Source organism: Apis cerana, linkage group LG8 (assembly GCF_029169275.1).
Source record: "Apis cerana isolate GH-2021 linkage group LG8, AcerK_1.0, whole genome shotgun sequence".
NCBI classification, from domain to species: Eukaryota; Metazoa; Arthropoda; class Insecta; order Hymenoptera; family Apidae; genus Apis; species Apis cerana.
The window spans coordinates 1,394,554-1,414,034 of NC_083859.1; the positions used below are offsets into that span (position 1 = coordinate 1,394,554).

General features: G+C 26.4%; 3 protein-coding genes and 1 long non-coding RNA gene across 9 annotated transcripts in view; 2 read left to right on the forward strand and 2 right to left on the reverse strand.

Moving 5' to 3' along the window:
- The window catches only part of LOC107993554 (zinc finger and BTB domain-containing protein 20), an 85,455-nt gene extending 80,767 nt beyond the window's left edge, over positions 1-4,688 (reverse strand). For 5 of the 6 annotated variants that reach the window (XM_062077835.1, XM_062077833.1, XM_062077832.1 and 2 more), the window contains exon 1: positions 4,258-4,398. The gene's annotated coding sequence lies outside the window, so the exon portion shown is untranslated. Of the gene's footprint in view, positions 1-4,257 lie in introns of all 6 variants that reach the window. The other variant, XM_062077827.1, reaches the window with a different exon arrangement.
- Positions 4,689-4,850: 162 nt separating this feature from the next.
- On the forward strand, positions 4,851-6,453 carry LOC114576938 (uncharacterized). The gene is made up of 2 exons (XR_003696497.2): positions 4,851-4,992; positions 6,082-6,453. It is a non-coding gene; the product is annotated as an uncharacterized LOC114576938 (long non-coding RNA).
- Positions 6,454-7,703: 1,250 nt separating this feature from the next.
- On the reverse strand, positions 7,704-19,465 carry LOC107993556 (uncharacterized). Its single transcript, XM_062077838.1, is given in 18 exon segments — positions 7,704-8,674; positions 8,676-8,724; positions 13,241-13,380; positions 13,453-13,746; positions 13,805-14,162; positions 14,243-14,574; positions 14,671-14,907; positions 14,982-15,178; positions 15,238-15,547; positions 15,635-15,961; positions 16,081-16,254; positions 16,327-16,629; positions 16,704-16,871; positions 16,944-17,060; positions 17,157-17,303; positions 17,509-17,643; positions 17,848-18,008; positions 18,935-19,465. Coding segments are annotated over 17 exon segments (3,414 nt in total). The 5' UTR covers positions 17,941-18,008; positions 18,935-19,465; the 3' UTR covers positions 7,704-8,641.
- Positions 8,670-12,812, forward strand: LOC107993553 (conserved oligomeric Golgi complex subunit 7). Its single transcript, XM_017050038.3, has 11 exons — positions 8,670-9,271; positions 9,461-9,550; positions 9,911-10,096; positions 10,169-10,300; positions 10,376-10,559; positions 10,638-10,831; positions 10,892-11,383; positions 11,465-11,585; positions 11,655-11,828; positions 11,938-12,396; positions 12,487-12,812. The coding sequence occupies exons 1-11, from the start codon at positions 9,269-9,271 to the stop codon at positions 12,657-12,659; spliced, it is 2,208 nt and encodes a 735-aa protein (XP_016905527.1). The 5' UTR covers positions 8,670-9,268; the 3' UTR covers positions 12,660-12,812.
- Positions 19,466-19,481: the final 16 nt, after the last annotated feature.

The following is a 19,481-nucleotide window of genomic DNA, read 5'->3' on the forward strand; positions in this document are numbered from 1 at the left end:
GATATTTTAACATTTCGAATCGTCTACGATCAATTTTCTAACAACCCTCGATTTATTCTGTTTGATTATATCTATTTGATGCTAAGAATATAAATATAAGTTAATTTATACATTGAAATTCTTAAAATTCATTTTAAAAATTTATTCTTTGTAGGAGAAAATATTAAAAATTATATAAAAAAAGATTTAAATACACGTATAATACACATATTTTCATATCATTTCGAATCGTTACGAATAAGATATAAAAAAAAAGAGAGACTTTTATTATTTATTTTGATGAATGAATAAAAGATTAAAGAATTAAAAAGTTAAGAAAAACATGATTAAGACATTACGCGCACAAATTATTATTTTTAAAAATGATTAAATATTTTTTTAAAATATTAAAACATATTAAAGAAAATATGTATACAAGTATCTAGTATAATAAGAAAATCCAATCCAAGAAAATTTAACTAAAAAAAAAATTTAATCGTTATCATACTTATAAAATCAATTTATATTCAATAAAAAAACTAATGAATTAAACATAGTATAAGAATATTTTTAAGAACTTTATATTTTTTCTACGATATTTAATCAACAAATTATATTCAACAAAATAAAAATTTAATCTTGCTAAAAAAAATCTTGAAACTTCTGAAACCGGTAATTAATATTCGTCATCACTTATTACTAGGAAAAAGATCTTGGTAGCGATAAAAATATAAATTATTCGAGTTGGGATTAGAAACATAAAAAAGAATACAAAAAAAAAAAAGAAAAAAAATATAGCAACAACAATCGAAACGTGTCGAGGACGGAAGTTTGCTATCGGCTATCCTTAGAACAAAACTTAGAAAATCCAGTTCAAAATACGAGGAGAAAGGGAAAAGAACGACGCAAATATTTTGTAGCATCATTTTCACACGCGTTGAAATGACTGAAACTAAGAATCAAAAATCCCCTACGCATAATATTCGTAATGGGTTGCAGCATGCACCAACTATGTATATCACATTTCGTTTAATATTTATACACGAACAATAACCATGAAACAGCGTATGAGCTGGCAACGAATAAAAACGATAACAAAAACGATACAGCTAATTATCTATCAGTGGTCGGTGCAATGTTTTCACCAATGGGACGAAAAGCGTCGCAAATATCAAGTGTTCGAACATTTACACGGGTCACTATCCCACACACACACATATATATATACGAGAGACAAGGCAGCGCAGCTGGCCGCGCATAACCGAGAGAAAACACATTTTTCAAAGTACAGAAAAAGATTGAAAATAGCCGAGTCAAGATGTTCGCACGCTTATCTTCGATATTGACTGCTATCCCCACTCTAATAGTTGAGACATTGCATCCGTAGTTGATATTTATTTGTGTACCGCTTCACTGATATTCGATTTGTCCTCAATAAATATATAACTTGTTATTTGCAAGTAATTAGAAGATAGAAACAGTTTTACATTTGAAATATTTGTGAATTAAGACTTGATATTTCCTTATGATATATTATATATATCATTAAAACAATAGTAAATAAAAGCGATATAAGAATAACCGAATAGTCGAATTTTCATGATACGCGGCATCATAACTGATCAGTATCATACGTAGACAGAGGTCGTTAGCACTATGACGGCCAGAACCAATAATATGCCAGCATGCTTCGGAATCGCATAGCTGCGTGAGTAGTCGACATCGTCCTTACTTTTCTCGATCGATCGCTTATTGCATGCACGTACTTTTTTTATGATGAATTTTCATGATCCATCTCTAAATCAACGACACATTTATTAACATTGTTGTTATTAATTATTATTAACACTACTTATTAACTATTATTAATGCTACCATTGTGATTACAACGCAATGTATTTTTTTTTCTTTTTCAAGTTACGCAGTATGCAATGCATGAAAGAAATTTTTTTTTTATTAATTTTTTGATTGACGTAATAGATCGTTTAATATTCAAATTACATATTAGAAAAAAATGAAATGTTCATTTAAAAGCATGTTGAAAACAAGAAGATTAGATGGATAATTTTGCTCGAGGTTGGAATGATGAAAAAAGAAGAATGTTATTATAAACAACAGGAATAAAAAATATAAATATTCTAAGCAAAGTTTTTGTTGGTTTCCTTTAATCTCAATCGTAGATAGTTAACGTGCTAATTATAAACTGAACTACTAAATTTTTAACTGTGTAATTTTGAATATTAAAAAATAATAAAATTTAAAATAATTATAAAAATATTTCATGAATTTCAGAAACGATTCAGTTTTATGTTTTTGATATATCATAAACAATTGATGATTGTTTTATTTTTTATAAAAAAAAAAATATATTCATAAAAATTAAAAACGCGAAGATTTCAATTCCTCGTGTCTAACTTCAAAAATACTTAAAAGAAAAAAAATCTATGGTTTAATCATGTCATGATGTCAATCGGTAATTTTCCAATGTGTCGCGAAAACTGATCAGTTTGTTCGTACTTTATTTCTGGAAAAACCCATTTCCGCGCCGACGATGACATAAATTACTACGACTAATACACTGCTTTGGGTATCTGCAATGACGTCAAGTAATTCCTCTTTTTCGAAGAGTTTAATAATTTGCTATGACGCATCATCAATGGAACCATTGACGCAAGGTACGAATAAGATAACAATTTCTGAAAGAAAAAAGTCTACGAAAAATAAGCCTCACATAATAAGATTTCATAATTTTCGTTCAAACCTTGATAACTTTATTTCAAACGAGATATCATTCCAAAAATGATATAGAGGTTCGTTTCAACAAACAAGAAAATAATAACGATTTAATTTTTCCTCTGATAACAATTTTTTTCATACCGATCGTAAGCAATATTTCAGATAAGTAGAGCACATAATTGTTCGTGTAAAAAATATTTAATATTCTATCACATTTCGCAGGAATATAAGGTATAATGGTATTGGATAATCTACGTCACAAGAAAGAAAAAAAAAAGAATAAGAAAAGTAAATGAAAAATCATGCATAACATCATATCAGATTATTATAAAAATTGAAAGTTCGTAAGTTGATTTGCAAAAATGACAAAACTGATTAGAAATTTTCCGAGAACGAAAAATTTCCGTGTGATGATAAGCATAGAATTAATCGTCCTCGACTACTGTGCGACTGTATTCATAGAAAATAATCTGATTCGTAATGATGAGTCACGTTGAAATCATTCTGATTTAAAATTTCACAATTTAAAGACGCAATTTCTGTTCAGAAACACAAAATATTTTTTGAGCACGTGTAAAAATCTTGTATTTCGCGGCCTAACTCAACTTCTGCTTCCCGCGCTTTTGTACCAACACACAAAATAAACAAAACTCCAGTTATTTTGATTGGTTACACTTTGACGCGCTATCTTGGAGCATCGAACGCGCGTGCACGTGCTGAATCGTCAGAAACAAATCCAAGTGTCAAGAACCGCGCCTATGCTTCGAAGGTAATAATATACACAGCTTGGGATATATATATGTGTATATATTCATTCTCCAATCGTTTAAGGTTATGTTTGTTCTGAAAAGCAAGCACGGCTTCCGCGAAAAGTATCACTTCGAAAACAGACAAAAACATCGAAGAAATCGTCCATGTTCATTCGCGTAGAATTTCGGGGGCACAACGTTTCGTTTTGATTCGACCTACGAATGCTTGCTTGTTTCGTCTCTTTCTCCTTTTTCTTCTCCTCTTCTTCCCTCTCTCACTCTTTCTCCCCCTCTTGCCACTTCTCTGTTTATTTTCCCTCTTTTCGTTCTCTGTTCAATTGTATAAATGTTCATAACACATATACACATGAATTATACAAACAGTGAAAATATAGGAACAACGCGTCAATGAAGGCGTGAGATTGGTTGACAGGCGGCGTCGTAGTCGTTTCTTAACGACACTATGACTGTCATCGACATCGTCATCATTATCGTCATTGTATTAACATTAAAATTTGCAATCGGAAAATTCATGTCGACGCTTCTGTCGAGACGCGAAGAGTGGGAGAAAGCGCGTTTACACGCAGCACGAGGAAGGGGGACGGCGCAAGAAGGGAGAGAGTAAAAAGAGAGGGATAGAAAAAAGGAGGGAGAAAGAGAAAGAGACGCCGGTCTAACATGGCAGACGATGCCATGCAGGCAGGAAAAAACAAGATCTAACGTTTGAGCGTGTGATAGACGGAAAGACAGTTGAGATACACGTGAATAGAGAAAGTATTTAGTGCGTACTCACGTTCTCATGTATCAGTTTGCTGCGTTGCCCTTAACGTAATTAAGAGAAAAATAACGTGCAGATAAGAGAGAAAACACCACGCGGGGTCACGCACTCCGTTCCGTGCGGGTCTCGTCAACGGAAAAACAACACCCGGCGTCCTTTTCCGTTCCTATATTCGTTGTCGATTGACGGAACAGACAAAGTAAACCACCGGCACCACACAACAACAGCGCGTGTGTTACAAAGTGCGTCGCCTTCGCTTGTTGTTTTTGATAATGCAGGTGTTGCACGGGGCGTGGAAGGGTGCGCGGCACATACAAACGTTTTACGCACGAGGATCCTCTCTAACGAGGAGACGTGACGAACAAAATGGCGTTTACCGGACCGCCCGCGCGCGATCAGGTGGAAAATGCCGGAATGCTGCTGCTAGGAAAGATCGACTGACTGCCGAGGTCCGCGGCCCTAAGTGGTTTGACGTTAAGAACGAGCTGAACGAGCAAGAAGGAGAGACAGAGATAGACAAAGACGGAAGGAAAGAAAGAGGGAGACAGCCAGTAAGAGCGAGACAGAGAGGGAGGAGGAAGCGACTGAGAGAACCGTCGAGTATGAGAGAAACAGAGAAACATCGAGCCTAAAGGAAGGGATGCGCGCGATGGTAGGGGCTGAGGGATGGTCAAAAGCAAAAGAGGGGAAACATCCCACTATTTTCCACTGTCCTCGGACGATTTCGACTACCTTCGATTGCTTTCGACTGTAAGCAGGGCCGTCTCGCATTATGTCTAATACGGGTGGGAATTTTCCCGCTGTTAGAAACAAACGTCGTAAACGTCCTTACGAATCTTATAAATACTTTCAACTACGCATACATCTCTTTAATATCATTATTTCATATATTTCATCATTTCATTCGATGTAATTTTTAAATTTAAATTTTTCACTTATAAACAATGTTTTTGCTTTATATATATTTTTTAATTATTATTATATTATTTATAATGGAAAATATATATATTTATATATATTCGATTAATACTGCGATATTTTGCATTTTCTATTATTTTCTTCCTCATCGTTTCATGAGTTTTTCAATTTCACTCTAAATTTAAATCTCACAATTTAAAATGAAATTTCCTATCTTTTTTTATTCAAATTTCAAATTTTATAATAAATGTCATGTAACGTACAAACATTTTTCATTAACGTTTCACAACATATATCAAATATTCGTTAAAATTCTTTTAAAAAAATGATCTTATCCATGTATAAAAATAATTGTAAATTCAGAACGAAACATTGAAAGAAATTTTGAAATATAAAAAAATATTTATGAAAATGAATTATATATATAACCAATATTCAAAATATCAACTTACAGAAAGATAATAAAAATATTTGATTCGAGTTAAAATGTGCTAGAATATCCCCGGATAATTATTGCACTTAAACATTTCGCGAAGACACAAAACATGCGATGTTTCGTAGTTTGATAAGTCCCAAGTTAATTACGTTCTTAGTTTGTATCGGACATTGCCCATTAAAATGTTTCATAAAACAACGCTGCACCGCCCTAGAACGTACGATGGCTCGAGGACCGCGTTTCTTTTCCGGCTGCTTCGTTTCTTTTCTTCTTTCCTCCTTTTCTTCGTACCTTCGCCCAGTTCGTTTCGCTTGCTCGCTCACTCTTCCACGTTTGCGTTCGACCGTCTCGCGAGGAATTTCTAAAAATCAATATAGGCGCAAAGCGAGGAGGGGCCGCAAAAAAATTCGATATCCCCTTCGCCTCGTTCCTTTTTATCTTTTTTAACGTCTCTACGTTTTTTTTCTGCAACGCGAATTGCGCAGTAGAGAGGCTCGTCCCCTTACGGTCCCCAGAGGGAAGGATGGCTATTCGAATCAACTCGATCTTCGAGGAACAGAATTTACGAAGGAAGTGGCTATGCGAATCTACAGGCACTGAAGAAGCGCGGGAGAATTTATTTTCTCAGAAGTGTAGCGTGGCCTCGGTACAGTCTCTGCCGTTACCGGTTGAATAATTTCATCCTTCCGTCCCAAGATAAACCTACGCTCCAGCATGAATGTGACCAACGTATCACCAACATCAAGTTAGAGCTTCAATGACGAAAATATTTATTTTTTTCATTTAATATGTTTCTATGAAATTACTATGGAAATTTTTGTTGTAAAATAATAAAAGAAAAATGAGATATAATAAAATATGAGTATTACAAAACTCCAATGAAATTAATTGTAATCAAAATTGAAGAAAGGTTATTAATTTTATGAATGAATAATCTGGAAATATTTACATTTACTTTGCAAAGTATGAGACTAAACTAAAGATTGATCTTTTTTCGAAATTTTCGAAGTTTTGAGTTAGAGTTATATATTCGAATGTAAAATTATAATTGATCCTAGAATATTGAAAAAGATAAATTTTTGAAAGAGCAAAAGCAAAACGAAGATCTTTAAATTTAAATATAGTGCCACACGTATAAGAGTGCTTTGGAAAGGAATTATTTTGCAAGCAGTATCACTTACAAAATTCGTGCATTGAGAGTCTTTTACTCTAAATACAAATACTCGCTCTGAATTTTGTGAGTAATTGTCTAAGGAGTAAATAATTTTTTTAAATAATTTATCGAGCATGTTAACAAGAATAAAAGCTTGAAGAATCGAAGCATAATATATATGTGTATGTATGTGTGTGTATATATATATATATATCATATATATATATATATATATATATATATATGTATATATATATATATATATATCATATATATATATATATATGATCTAGAAATCAGAATTAAAAATTGGCTGGTCCAATGTAATGTATCGCAGCCAGATGTAATATGAGCACTATACCAAAGGCTGATACCAAAGGCTCTTGACGTTTAACTGTGTGTCACAGGGACATTTCAAATTGTCAGTGTGGCTTTTCTTGCATCGCATTCCTTTGATTAATTGTTACGTTTCTGTCAATAAGAGATAGATTTTCTGTGCCACACAGTCATAATAAATCAACATATTGTTCATTGCATAATTAAACAATGCGTAATTTAAATAAATATTTTTTGAATTTTTATACAAAAAATGAATCCGTTCACTATCTCGTTATCACGCATTGATAACTACTTTTTCAAGCTTCAGTTAGCAGTGCATTAAAGAAATAGTGCTTAATGAAGATTAAAAAAAAGAAACAAGAAAATCGATTACCTCTTCTATCAACTTACCGGGAATTTGCTTTTTGGGAAATCTTTTTAATTAGAAACATTTGGAAATTGATATCATGGAGAATATTTAACCAATCCCGTACTGTTAAGAAATAAAAGCTTGGGATTGGTTGATATTCCAAGGTCGAGGACATCTTTTTATCTTTCTACATCGTATAATCATCCTGGTACCAAATAATTACTACTTACAATGGTCTTTCTGTATAAGGATGAAGACTCTATAAGTTTTTCAATTTATAAAAAATGACATTGTATTTAATTTTGCGTTAATTTATATCAAATATTAGCATTGAGAATTAAATTTATAAGAAATAGCATTATAACAAAATTATCAAACCAATACAAATTATTAAATTATACTAATAAAATAAATTATTGTAATTAATATCTGTTTTTTAACGTCAATATTACATACATAAAAACAAATGAATATCGTAAAAGATGAATTGTTTTCGTTTGTTTATGATACATTAAAAAGTGTTTTTTTAAAAAGTCTCAGTCTAACAATCTAATTGAAAAACAATTTATCAGCGGCACGCATTCATATGCACAGCAAGATTACAAAATTGGACTTCTGATCGACGCACTTTATACGCGACATTAAATGCATACGCTTCTAATATACTGATTGGGTCTGATTGTCGACCGTAATAAAGTTCAACTTTATGCAAAAGAATAATTTTCTTATTAAGCATGTGAACTTAAAACTTCAAGATAGTATTTCGAATATATGATAAGAAAAAAATTTAAAAATATTATTTAAGATGAATATATATATATATATATACATATAAGATATGAAATATATCATGTGAATTTGTGTAACATAAAAAAAATATAAATATATAACGTATAATATAACGTAAAAAAAATAGGTTTTTGTTCAATTAGACGATGTATTCATCATTTGTAAAAAAAAAAAGACTTAAATGATTGTAGTACTCTTTAGCCAATTCTTATTTTTGTCGAGATTAAGGTTATTTCGAGGCAAAATTCCAATTTCCAACTGTTGCGCAAATTGTTACGCGCAAACGCAGTTTCGGAGGCGTGGCGATTAACAAAGGGCCCGGAAATGGCCGATAACATGCTGTTTTCTATTTTCCCTCCCTTATCCTCTTCAATTTACGATCTTCTGGTAAATGGTTTGTCGAAATCCAAGTGGCCTATGTTACAATCAAACCAAATTGATCATTGTAAAGGGATGAACAGCATCTTCCAGAATGACTTTTCCGTTATAGTATTTCCTCTGGAATTTGAGATACACAAGTCGTTTTATCACAATAATTATAAAAAAAAAACACTCATTTTATTTTTCCTATTTTATTGTTATATTGGCACATAATGTATCGCATATCGAAATTGATATTTTTAAAAATTTGCACATTTTCACAATTGAGTAAACTGAATTCGTTAACCTAGAACTGCGAACTATTATTGATATATAAAATATTAGATATTTTATAATTGATCTGTCCGATAATTATACACGTTGCAAACTTGTTTTTTTTGGGATATACAAAAATATTTGATAATTAATATTTGATAATTGAATATTTTAATTTTTCTTGTAATCAAGTTCGATAATAATCTAGTTTCGGCGTCACAAAACCAGCACGTAAAGTGCAATAGTAAAGTGAACGTAAGAAAAAGTATTTCTATGCTATGTGGCGGCAAAAATAAAAGAATATAAATTTGATTTTTAAAAATATTGTCATTAATAATACTCTATACATTATAGTTTTCAATTTAAAAAAAAAAACTAAGATTTCACCACGGTTCATAAATTTATCATGGTAAGCAATAAAAAGTGAATTTTTAATTATTTTGCATTAATTGTTGATTTGCGTTTATTAAAAAATTTTGAAAATAAAACATTAGTTCAGAATCTTTATTGAAATATGGAAAAAAACTACCGTATTTTATAAAAAAAATTCTCAATGTAAAAGATCAAATCGTTCCTAACCTTAAATTGTTGATTTCAGGATGTATCTGCATTTTCCGAAGATACTTTCGATGTCAAAGATTGGATTAATAAAACATTTAAATCTGTCGAGGCACAAGAAAATAAAGATGTAAGTCATATAATTATGGTAATCTCAATTGCGCGGGTTCTGTTTCTTTTCTCAACACAATTTTTGACTTCCAGCAGCACTAGTACTTTCAGTCACTAAACTGATTGCTTCCATTGGCGGTCAATGATATTCTGTCTTTTTCAAAGATGATATTCTTTTTTACTATGTTGCAGATTAAAGTATAATCATTGAACAGAAAATAAATTTCAGAAATTTTTTAATCATGATTTTATATATAAATAAATATTCGAATACGAAATCGTTATAATATTTGGATTTAAATATTTTATATATTTCCTAATGTTTTGCATCTTTCTATTTTTTTATTTAAAAAATTAAATAAAAATATTATATTAATAGGCATTTGTTTCATCTTTGGTAATGAAGTTGCAATTATATGTGCAACAAGTCAATGGTGCTTTAGAAGAGACTAGTCAATCTGTTCTTTCAAGTTTGCCAAGGGTTTTAAGAGATACACAGTTTTTACAACAAGAAGCTTTAGCTTTGAGAGAGAAAATGGTTGCAGTTAAACAAGAAATAGAAAAGGTTGTGGTTAATTCTTTTTTTTATAATATATCTTATAATATCTGTTATTACTATAAAAAATTTGTTAAATAGGTTGAAAAAGATACTGCTTCATCAATGGCAACATTAGAAAAAATAGATAGAATAAAAACAGATTTACAAACTGCTAAACAAGGTTTACATGAAGCTGATAATTGGAGTGTACTTGCTAATGATGTTGAAGAGGTATAACATATCACATATATTAAAAGCAAATGAATCCTTATAAATTTTATTTTTATATTATTTTTAATATTTCAGGTATTTGAATCAGGTGATGTAGAAGCTATTGCAAATAAATTATTCAGTATGCAAAAATCATTGGCTATGCTTGTAAATGTTATTGATTATGAGGATAAAAAATTACAATTAGAAGGATTAAAAAATCGATTAGAAGCTATAGCTAGTCCAAAATTAGTTCAAGCATTTACTGCTGCAAATTTAGGTATATTATATTGATCATGTTATATTCTTTCTTATTTTATATTACTTGTATCTAATATTTTTGTTTTAAAATATTTAGAACAATCTAAAGTTTACGTGGATATTTTTAATAAAATAGAACGTTTACCACAACTTCTTAAATATTATCATAATTGTTTGAAAGTATCATTAGGACAAGAATGGCGTCGTACTATTGAATTAGCTCAAGATGAAAATGTTTCTTATTGGTTACATACTTATTATGATAAATTATTATCTAGTTGGAATGATCAGGTAACTTTTATTTTAAAATATCTAATATCATTTTTTTAAAATAATATGATTTTAATAAAGGTAAAATGGTGTCATCTTGTATTTCCAAATACTTCAATTGATATCATAATTGATGTATATGCTGATCTTTTGAAAAGTTTGGATCCAAGCATTCCGGAATGTATAGAATCATTTTTAAAACAACATACAAATGCTATGCAATTATCTTTGTTACTTGAACTTAAACAAATTACAAAGCATTTTGCAATAAATTTACAAGGTGTAATTGAAACATCATCACATGGAAAATTTCAAAACTCAAAACTATTATCATTGGCACAAGCAATATATGCACCTTATGTTACATATGTTGTAAAATACAATATTTATGAAACAGCTCAACTTGAACATCAGCTACAATCTATGGGTTCTGCACAAGATGATTTAAGTGATACAATCAATATTCTTTCCCTTAGCATTTCAAGAGTAATGGAATATGCAAATGAAGCCAATAAAAGATGTAAACTCTTTACAGATGGCTGTGGTTATCCTGGTTTATTAAAATCTTTGATTGTATGTTATTTTATAAATAACATTTTAAAATAAAACATTTTTTCTTCAATTGTTTCTTCAAGAAAATGTTTACTTTTACAGAGTTATTTTAATAAATATCTTGAAAAATATCAAGCTGCTATACGACAATTAGAGCGTAAAAAAGTAAAACATGAAGATTGGAATTTATTTCAAATGTGCCTGACTTTAATGCAGACTATAGGTATTTTTAACTTTTTTTTTAAGTAAATTTAATATTAATTAAATAAAGTTATTTAATTTTAATACATAGGTGATCTTTTGGGACATATTCAACAATTTGAAAAATCAGTGATAATTGATATTATTGAAGCTAACAATAAACTACAAAGTACAACTTGTAGTGTTTTCATTCAATATAAAAAATTACTTTTAAATACATCAAATCAAACTGAATTGGAGAATTTAACTGCATCTTTCCAAAAAGGTAATATATAAAATATATAAAATTATAAATAAATTTATAAAAATTTCTTAATAAAAATATAAAAATTTTTAAAAAAGAAATATTATTACTCATTTAAATCTTTTTATAGAAGATGAAACAATTCTGGATCCAATAATGAAATCTATTAATAAACTATGTTCTGATTTGCATCGTGCAACATATGAAGTAATTTTTGCTCCTATATTTACACAATTGTTACTAGTACAAAAAGCACCAGCATGGTCAACAGAAGCCAATAAAATGATTCATTTAAGTGCAGATTTACCTGATTATAGTTTTGCACCTCAAGAATATATAACACAAGTTGGACAATACTTAATGACATTACCACAACATTTAGAGCCATTTTTGCTTAGGGAAAATCCAAGTCTTACTCAAGCTTTAAAAGCTGCAGATCCACAATATACACAAAGTTCTACTGAATCTGGATTTACTGATATTTTATTAGAAATTATTACTAAAGAAACATGTCAAATGTTTCTAGATCAAACATTAGGAATTTGTCAATTAAATTCTGCAGCATGCAAGCAACTTGCAACTGACATAGGTATGTTTCTAATAAAATGATATTTTTTTTATAAAAAATTTGAATATTATAAAATATTTTTTTTATTTTTTAATATGTGTAATATTGTAGATTATCTTGGTAATGTTTTGGAAGAACTTGGTTTATCTTTATCAGAAAATCTGCAACATATGTCTCTTTTATTAAGGCTATCACCAGAAGATTATCAAAACAGCAGTTCAGGATGTAATGCTAGACTTGTAGCTGCTGTTAGACAAATGAGAAATATAACATTTTCTGCCTAAATAACATGTAACAATTATTAAGTAAATGTAATGAATATAGAAATACTATGTTGTACATTATGTAGCAAATGGCAATTATAATTTCATAATTTTTATCTGTTTCATGTATAAAAAAATTTTTATATATTTAAGGAAGTGAGATTTATACAAAAAGTGCATTCATATTTTATTAATTACATGCAATATCTAAATTTATAGATATTAATTCTATTAATTTTATACTTTCCTTTTTTTGTATGAAAATATTCTCTTATATTATATAAAAATATTTATACTCCTTTTAATATGAAAAAATAAAGTAATAGGAAATATTTTAATATTTAACATATATAAAAAAAATATATGTAGTTAAAACATCACATATTAAATAAATAATATGACCCAATTATTTATATATGATCAGCAAATAGTTATATTATTGTTTCAATATTGCATTTATAACTATATTCATTGCATCATTTATATTTCTGAAAAAATAAAATTAATAATAGTTTTTTTAATCATATCATTGTGAATGTTAATATATTATTCATGTTCAGGATTAATATATTATTATTTTTAAAATCAAAATTTAATAATACCTGTCAAAGCAATTATTACAAGATTGCTTTTGGTAATGCTCTTTGGCTGCTAATGTCACGTTTTTAAGTCTATTAATAGTTGTTTTATCAGTTGATTTAAGTATTTTATATATTACTATCAGAGCAGAAAGCATGTCAATCTGAAAAATATTTGATACATAAATTAATTTAATTAAAGTAATAGATTTTAAACATAATGCAAATATATTTACTTTCGTATAATTTGTTATTGTCTTTGTTAATACTTGTATACTCAATTTTTGATATTTTCTTTTATTTAAAATAATTTTTAATATCTTTTTTGCTAAATAAGGGAATTGAGTAATTAAAATTTTTTCTTCTGTTACACATGAGCATTGTAACATATGTGTTATTTCTGTACTTATACTATTGATTGCAGCATTAAACATAATAGTTATATATGAGAGATATAAACTTTGACTGTCAAAAGTATTTTTAATAATTGTAAAATATTTTTCAGTTAACCCATTTAATAATTTCAAGTTCTGTAATTAATAATTTAGTTAGTGTATTATATATCTTTTTAAATAATTAATTACTTACATTCGTATATTTAAATAATTTATCTTGATCATATTTAGTTAGTGTAACCATCATAACACATGCGAAATTTGGTACAATAATTTCTAATAAACTTGGTTCTTGTTTTTTATAAGCCATTTTACTAAAATCTAATAACATTGTTATAGCATCAAATGCATTATTCATAAAAACTATACCAATTGTTGAAGATAGACAACTACAATACAAAAGTACAATATCACAGCATAATTTTGAAGTACTATTGTATTCTTCCAATAGATAATTTGATATGTCAAAAGTACTTCTTATTATATTTATACAAGTTTGATGGTTTTCTATAGTATTTATATCTATCTGCGATATATGTGGTATTATTGTCCTGTATTAATAATAAATGAAATGTTCATAATAACAATAATCTTCATAAAAATTAATAAATTTAATATTTAATTTTCATACCTTCTAATCCATAATAAAATTTCTGAGAATTGATCTGATGCTTCAAATATATCTTTCTTATATAATATTGAAATCATTGATATATATTCTTTAAAAAATTGCACAATTATATCTTTGGATATCAGACTTTTTATATTGCATTCGTTATTTAATTCTTTTTCTATAAAACTTCTTAATCTATATAAGTTTTTCCAAAATTTAAGTATATCTTTATGATATTTATTCATTAAAACTGATTGATATTCATCATGTAATAAATGTTTTAGAATTCGTAAACTTAATTCTAAACCTTTTTCATTAATTTGAAATACATCTGTATTATTAATAACATGCTGTAAATATTTAATTATATTATTTTTTATCATTATATATATATATATATATATATATATGTATGTATACAATATTATATATATATTTATTTTTACCTGATTATTTAAACTTATATTTAAAGATTCTGTAAAAATATTCGTTAATGCAAACAAAATTGTATCTCCTTTATTCCATTTCATGAGAACATGTATAACTGAAAGAATAGTATCATCAGGAGCATTTGGATTACATAATTCTTGTACTAACATTTCAATAACTTCAATTTTATTGAAAAATAATCTCGAAGGAATTAAAGAAAATAAAAATATTACTGATTCATTTATTGGTGTTTCCTAAAAAAAAATTAAAAAATTATTAGAAAATCTCTTTTTTATATTCCTATCTTGGAAAAATAAATTATTCTTACTCTAAGATACTTAAAAAATTCTGGTAATGCATGTGCAATTACTCGTAAAATATTCATCTCTTCTTTATAGAATTTTTCTTCCTTTGTATTTTTAATATTTCCTATTAATAACATAGCAATAACATCAATATATATATGTACATCTTTATAATTATCTTTATAATTATCAAGGTTTTTATTCCAATTATTCAAAGAATCTGTTAAAATAAACATAATTATTAATTTTAAACTTAATATATTATATACATCATATTACCATTTATATATTTGCTTCTCTTATTATCAATTTTGATCTTTTTATTACAATTTTTATTTAATAATTTCATTAGAGGTAAACATTTAATTTCTTCTTTTATCATAACTAATAAAGTCTCAATAAGTTTAGTGGATGTATTCCAGCTTATAACAAGTTTAGAATGGAAACAAAATCTTCTAATAGCATTTATATTATTTGTACCTATATATGCTAATTCATCTATTATTTTATCACAATGTGTACCATTTAATGATATACGTAACCAAATTAGTTTTATTAATTCTTGTAATAAAAATATGTCTTGAGTAGTCTAAAAATAATATAATTAAATTTATAAATAAAATAAATATAATTAAATTACTTTAGAGTAGTTAAAATTTTATTTATTATTGTATACCTCTAAACGATCGAGAACATAAGTCAAAGGTATTATATTCCAAAATGGTATTCCAAGTTGATTTTGTACATGCCAAAGAAGTTTAATTAACGCTTCTAATACCGCTTTATCTTCATCATAAATACTGTTTGCAAAATTTGGTAGAAAATCTATGAGCATTCTACGAGATCGTTCTTTAATTAATATTCTTGTTAAACCAATAAAAACATTTGCTCTTATTTTGGAATTATTAGCATTTTTTGTATAATGTAATAAAATGTTTAACCAATCTCGAATAATATTTCTTGGTACAAAAGTCCAATATTTTTCTAACATCTTAAATAGTTCCTAAAAATATATATATATATTTTTAAAATATAGAAATATTATATAAAAGCATATATATATATGTATATTTTATATTTAAAATTAAAAAAATTAAAAATAATTTAAATAAATTAACTTACATTCATAGTAACATTACATACTTCAAAATCTGAATCTTTTAAAAGATCAGTTATTATTTTATAACATTTTTGAAGGTAAATTTTATTTCTATCTTTTGAAGCATATGTATATTGTACAGAATTTGTTACAAAAAGAATTTCTACAGCATTACATCTAATGAAAGAACCAGGTGCCTGTGATAAAAACTTAATTTATTTTTCATAAAAAAATTTATATATATATATATATACATATATTTTTAATACCTTTAAATGTTTCCAAAGCAAAGGTTTACATTGATTGTGAATCATTGACCTAGCTACTTGCTGTTTATTGTTATGTATAGCAGTAAGAAGTGACAGCAGATTTTTACCAAGTTTTCCTCTTCCAGCAGAATCTCTATATGCCCGAAAGCAATGAAAAATAATATTATATAAACAATTTTCAACAATAAATTTTTTTAATTTTTCAGTTGCATTTAACCATGCAATTATATATAAATCTGCATATGCAGCAATATAATTATGTCCAATATTTTGTAATACCACTCTTATATTATTATGTATTCCCTAAAACAACCATTGTGTTATGATAATGCTAAATATGATAAATATTAATATTTCAATATATAATTATATTATACCAATATATATTGTTCACCAAGTGTAAATAAATGTAATATTAACATTCGACCTTCTTCTAGTGACATCACAGTTTTTTCTCGAACAAGTTTAAGTAGTTCTTGTATATCTTCTGCACATTTTAGCAATGTAATAGCAGATCTTATCTCATATAAACGTTTTACATGTTGCTAAAAATATAATTAATTTAAAATTATTTATTGACCTATGTATGATATATAAATATGAATATTATTAATTACCAGTGAAGATTTGCAACTTTGAATAAGATATCTTAATGCATTTATTATTACTTTTTCTTTCCATATCATATTTAACATCCACCATTTTTCCAACAAATACGATATTTCATTCTTAATCTTAAAAAGTTTTTTAAAATTAATTAAGATTATGTTAAAATTAAAAAGTTTTTTAAAATATATCAAGAAAATAAAATATGATGATTAAATACCAACCTGTTCATCCTTTACATTAAGTAACACAACAGAATGTAGTAACATTATATTTTGTAATAAAATATTGGGTACAAACATTCGTTGTACAATTGTTTCAAGAGCCATTGAAGTTATTGTATGTATCAATTTAACCATAACATTAAGTTCCTGAAAAATTATGATATAAATATAATATATTCAATAATAATAATAATAATATAATATATTTCATAATAATAATAATAATGATGATGATAATAATAATAATAAGACCACAATAATAATAACAATAATAACAATAACAATAACAATAATAATAATAATAGCATAATATAAAAAAAATCATAGAGAACATTTATATAAATAATCTTACTCTCAAATATTTGCCTTTATTATTTGATGCCTGAGTATATAATTTTTGTGCTTTTAATAGTATAGTTTTCACATGTTGCCATAGTTCACAAAGTTCATCTTCTGATAACAAGACAACATTTTTCACATTGTAATTCTAAAATAACAATTTATTATATTTATATTTCTTATTAGATGATAAAAAAAATAAAACAAATCTTACTATTTACAAATTTCATTTGAAGATCATCAAAAAAATTAATTAATAATAATGCAAAATATATATATATATATATCATAAGAACATATATTTTAAGAATAGTGTTAATAAAATATGTAATTTTTATGCGTTAATAAATACCAATTTTTCACATATGTTGCTAACAGTTGGACTTTTATTTTTTAATATTCGAAAAAGTACTCTATCCCTTGGTAATTCACGTTGACGCAACATTTTTTAAAAATATTATCAGCTTCGATTTTTAAAATTAAACATCAATTATTTACGCATTTTATTAAAATCTGAAAAAACAATACGTTATATCCGATATATAAAAATAGATATTAATTTATTTTTTAATATAATAAAATACAACAAAACAGACATTTTAAATTTCGTAAAGTATTTTTTGTATTTCTTACGAATATTTGTACTTACATATATTTGTATTATTAAAATAAATAATTATATTTTAAATATATAATAAATTAAAATATAATAATAGTAATAATAATAATAATAATAATAATAATAATAATAATAATAATAACAACAAATATATAAATATTACAAAAAAATATTTTAATCTTATATTATGAATATTATGAAATAGTTATAATAATAATTTTTGGAAATTAATAAATAATAAAAGATGTTATTATAAATTATCTTAAAAACAATTTAAAATAAATTTAATAAAATTAACTTAAGTATAATTTCTTATTTTAATACATGATTATAAATATAATATTATGAATTTAAATTTATATTTTACAAAATATAATACACGTGTAATAATATTAAATAAATATAAGTTTTAAGAAAAAATATACACAAATATTAAATATTCACTTCATACAATTTAATTATCATCTATTTTGGTCATACAGTAATATTATATAAAAAAAATAAAATATTTACACTTTTGAATCAAATTTATTATAAAGCTTAACAAAATCTACCACTTTTATTTACTATTTTATGAAAACCGCCATATTGATCGTATAATATAAAATGATTGTAGTTTAAATTTGTTTTTAAAACTTATATTACAATGAATATAATTAGAATAATATATATTATATATGTATGTATAGTTATTTATTAATGATACTAATAATATTAATATTGATATTAAAATAATCTATAATATTAAACAAAAGTAACAAATTTACATAACTAATAAAGAAAAAATTGTATTTAAACATAGATAAGATATATATTTTACCAGGGTTGTCAAGAAAATCACTACGCTTTTGCGTTGTAAGAAAAATTCCCTCGCAAGAGGAATTTGCTATATTCTGATTTTCTGTTACTCTCTAAGTATGAGTGACAAGTAGTGACAATGTCACTCTCTTTCGCACTAATATTTGATTTTTTTCCATTATACTCTTGATCTGGTAACACTTGAACTATGTGAGGTATCATTGAGATATGAATAATAGAGAGGAAACCATTAAGATTAATAAAGAAACACATTATTTGATAAAACGATACGATGCAATGATGCCATGCCATCTACTCGCCATTTTATATACTACGTAGTACGCTATATTATCAAATAGATAATATCATCTCATTTTCATGGTGCTAAGTACCATGCGTTAAGAATATTTTAAATATTTTTAATACTTAATATAATGTAAAAAGAAGGACAGAAATAGTAATAAATTGGAGAATTTTTACAATGCGACAAATAAAATATATAATATAATCTATTTTAGTAAATAATAGAAATAGGAGAACATTTTTGTAAAATCACTCAAGAGATGGCG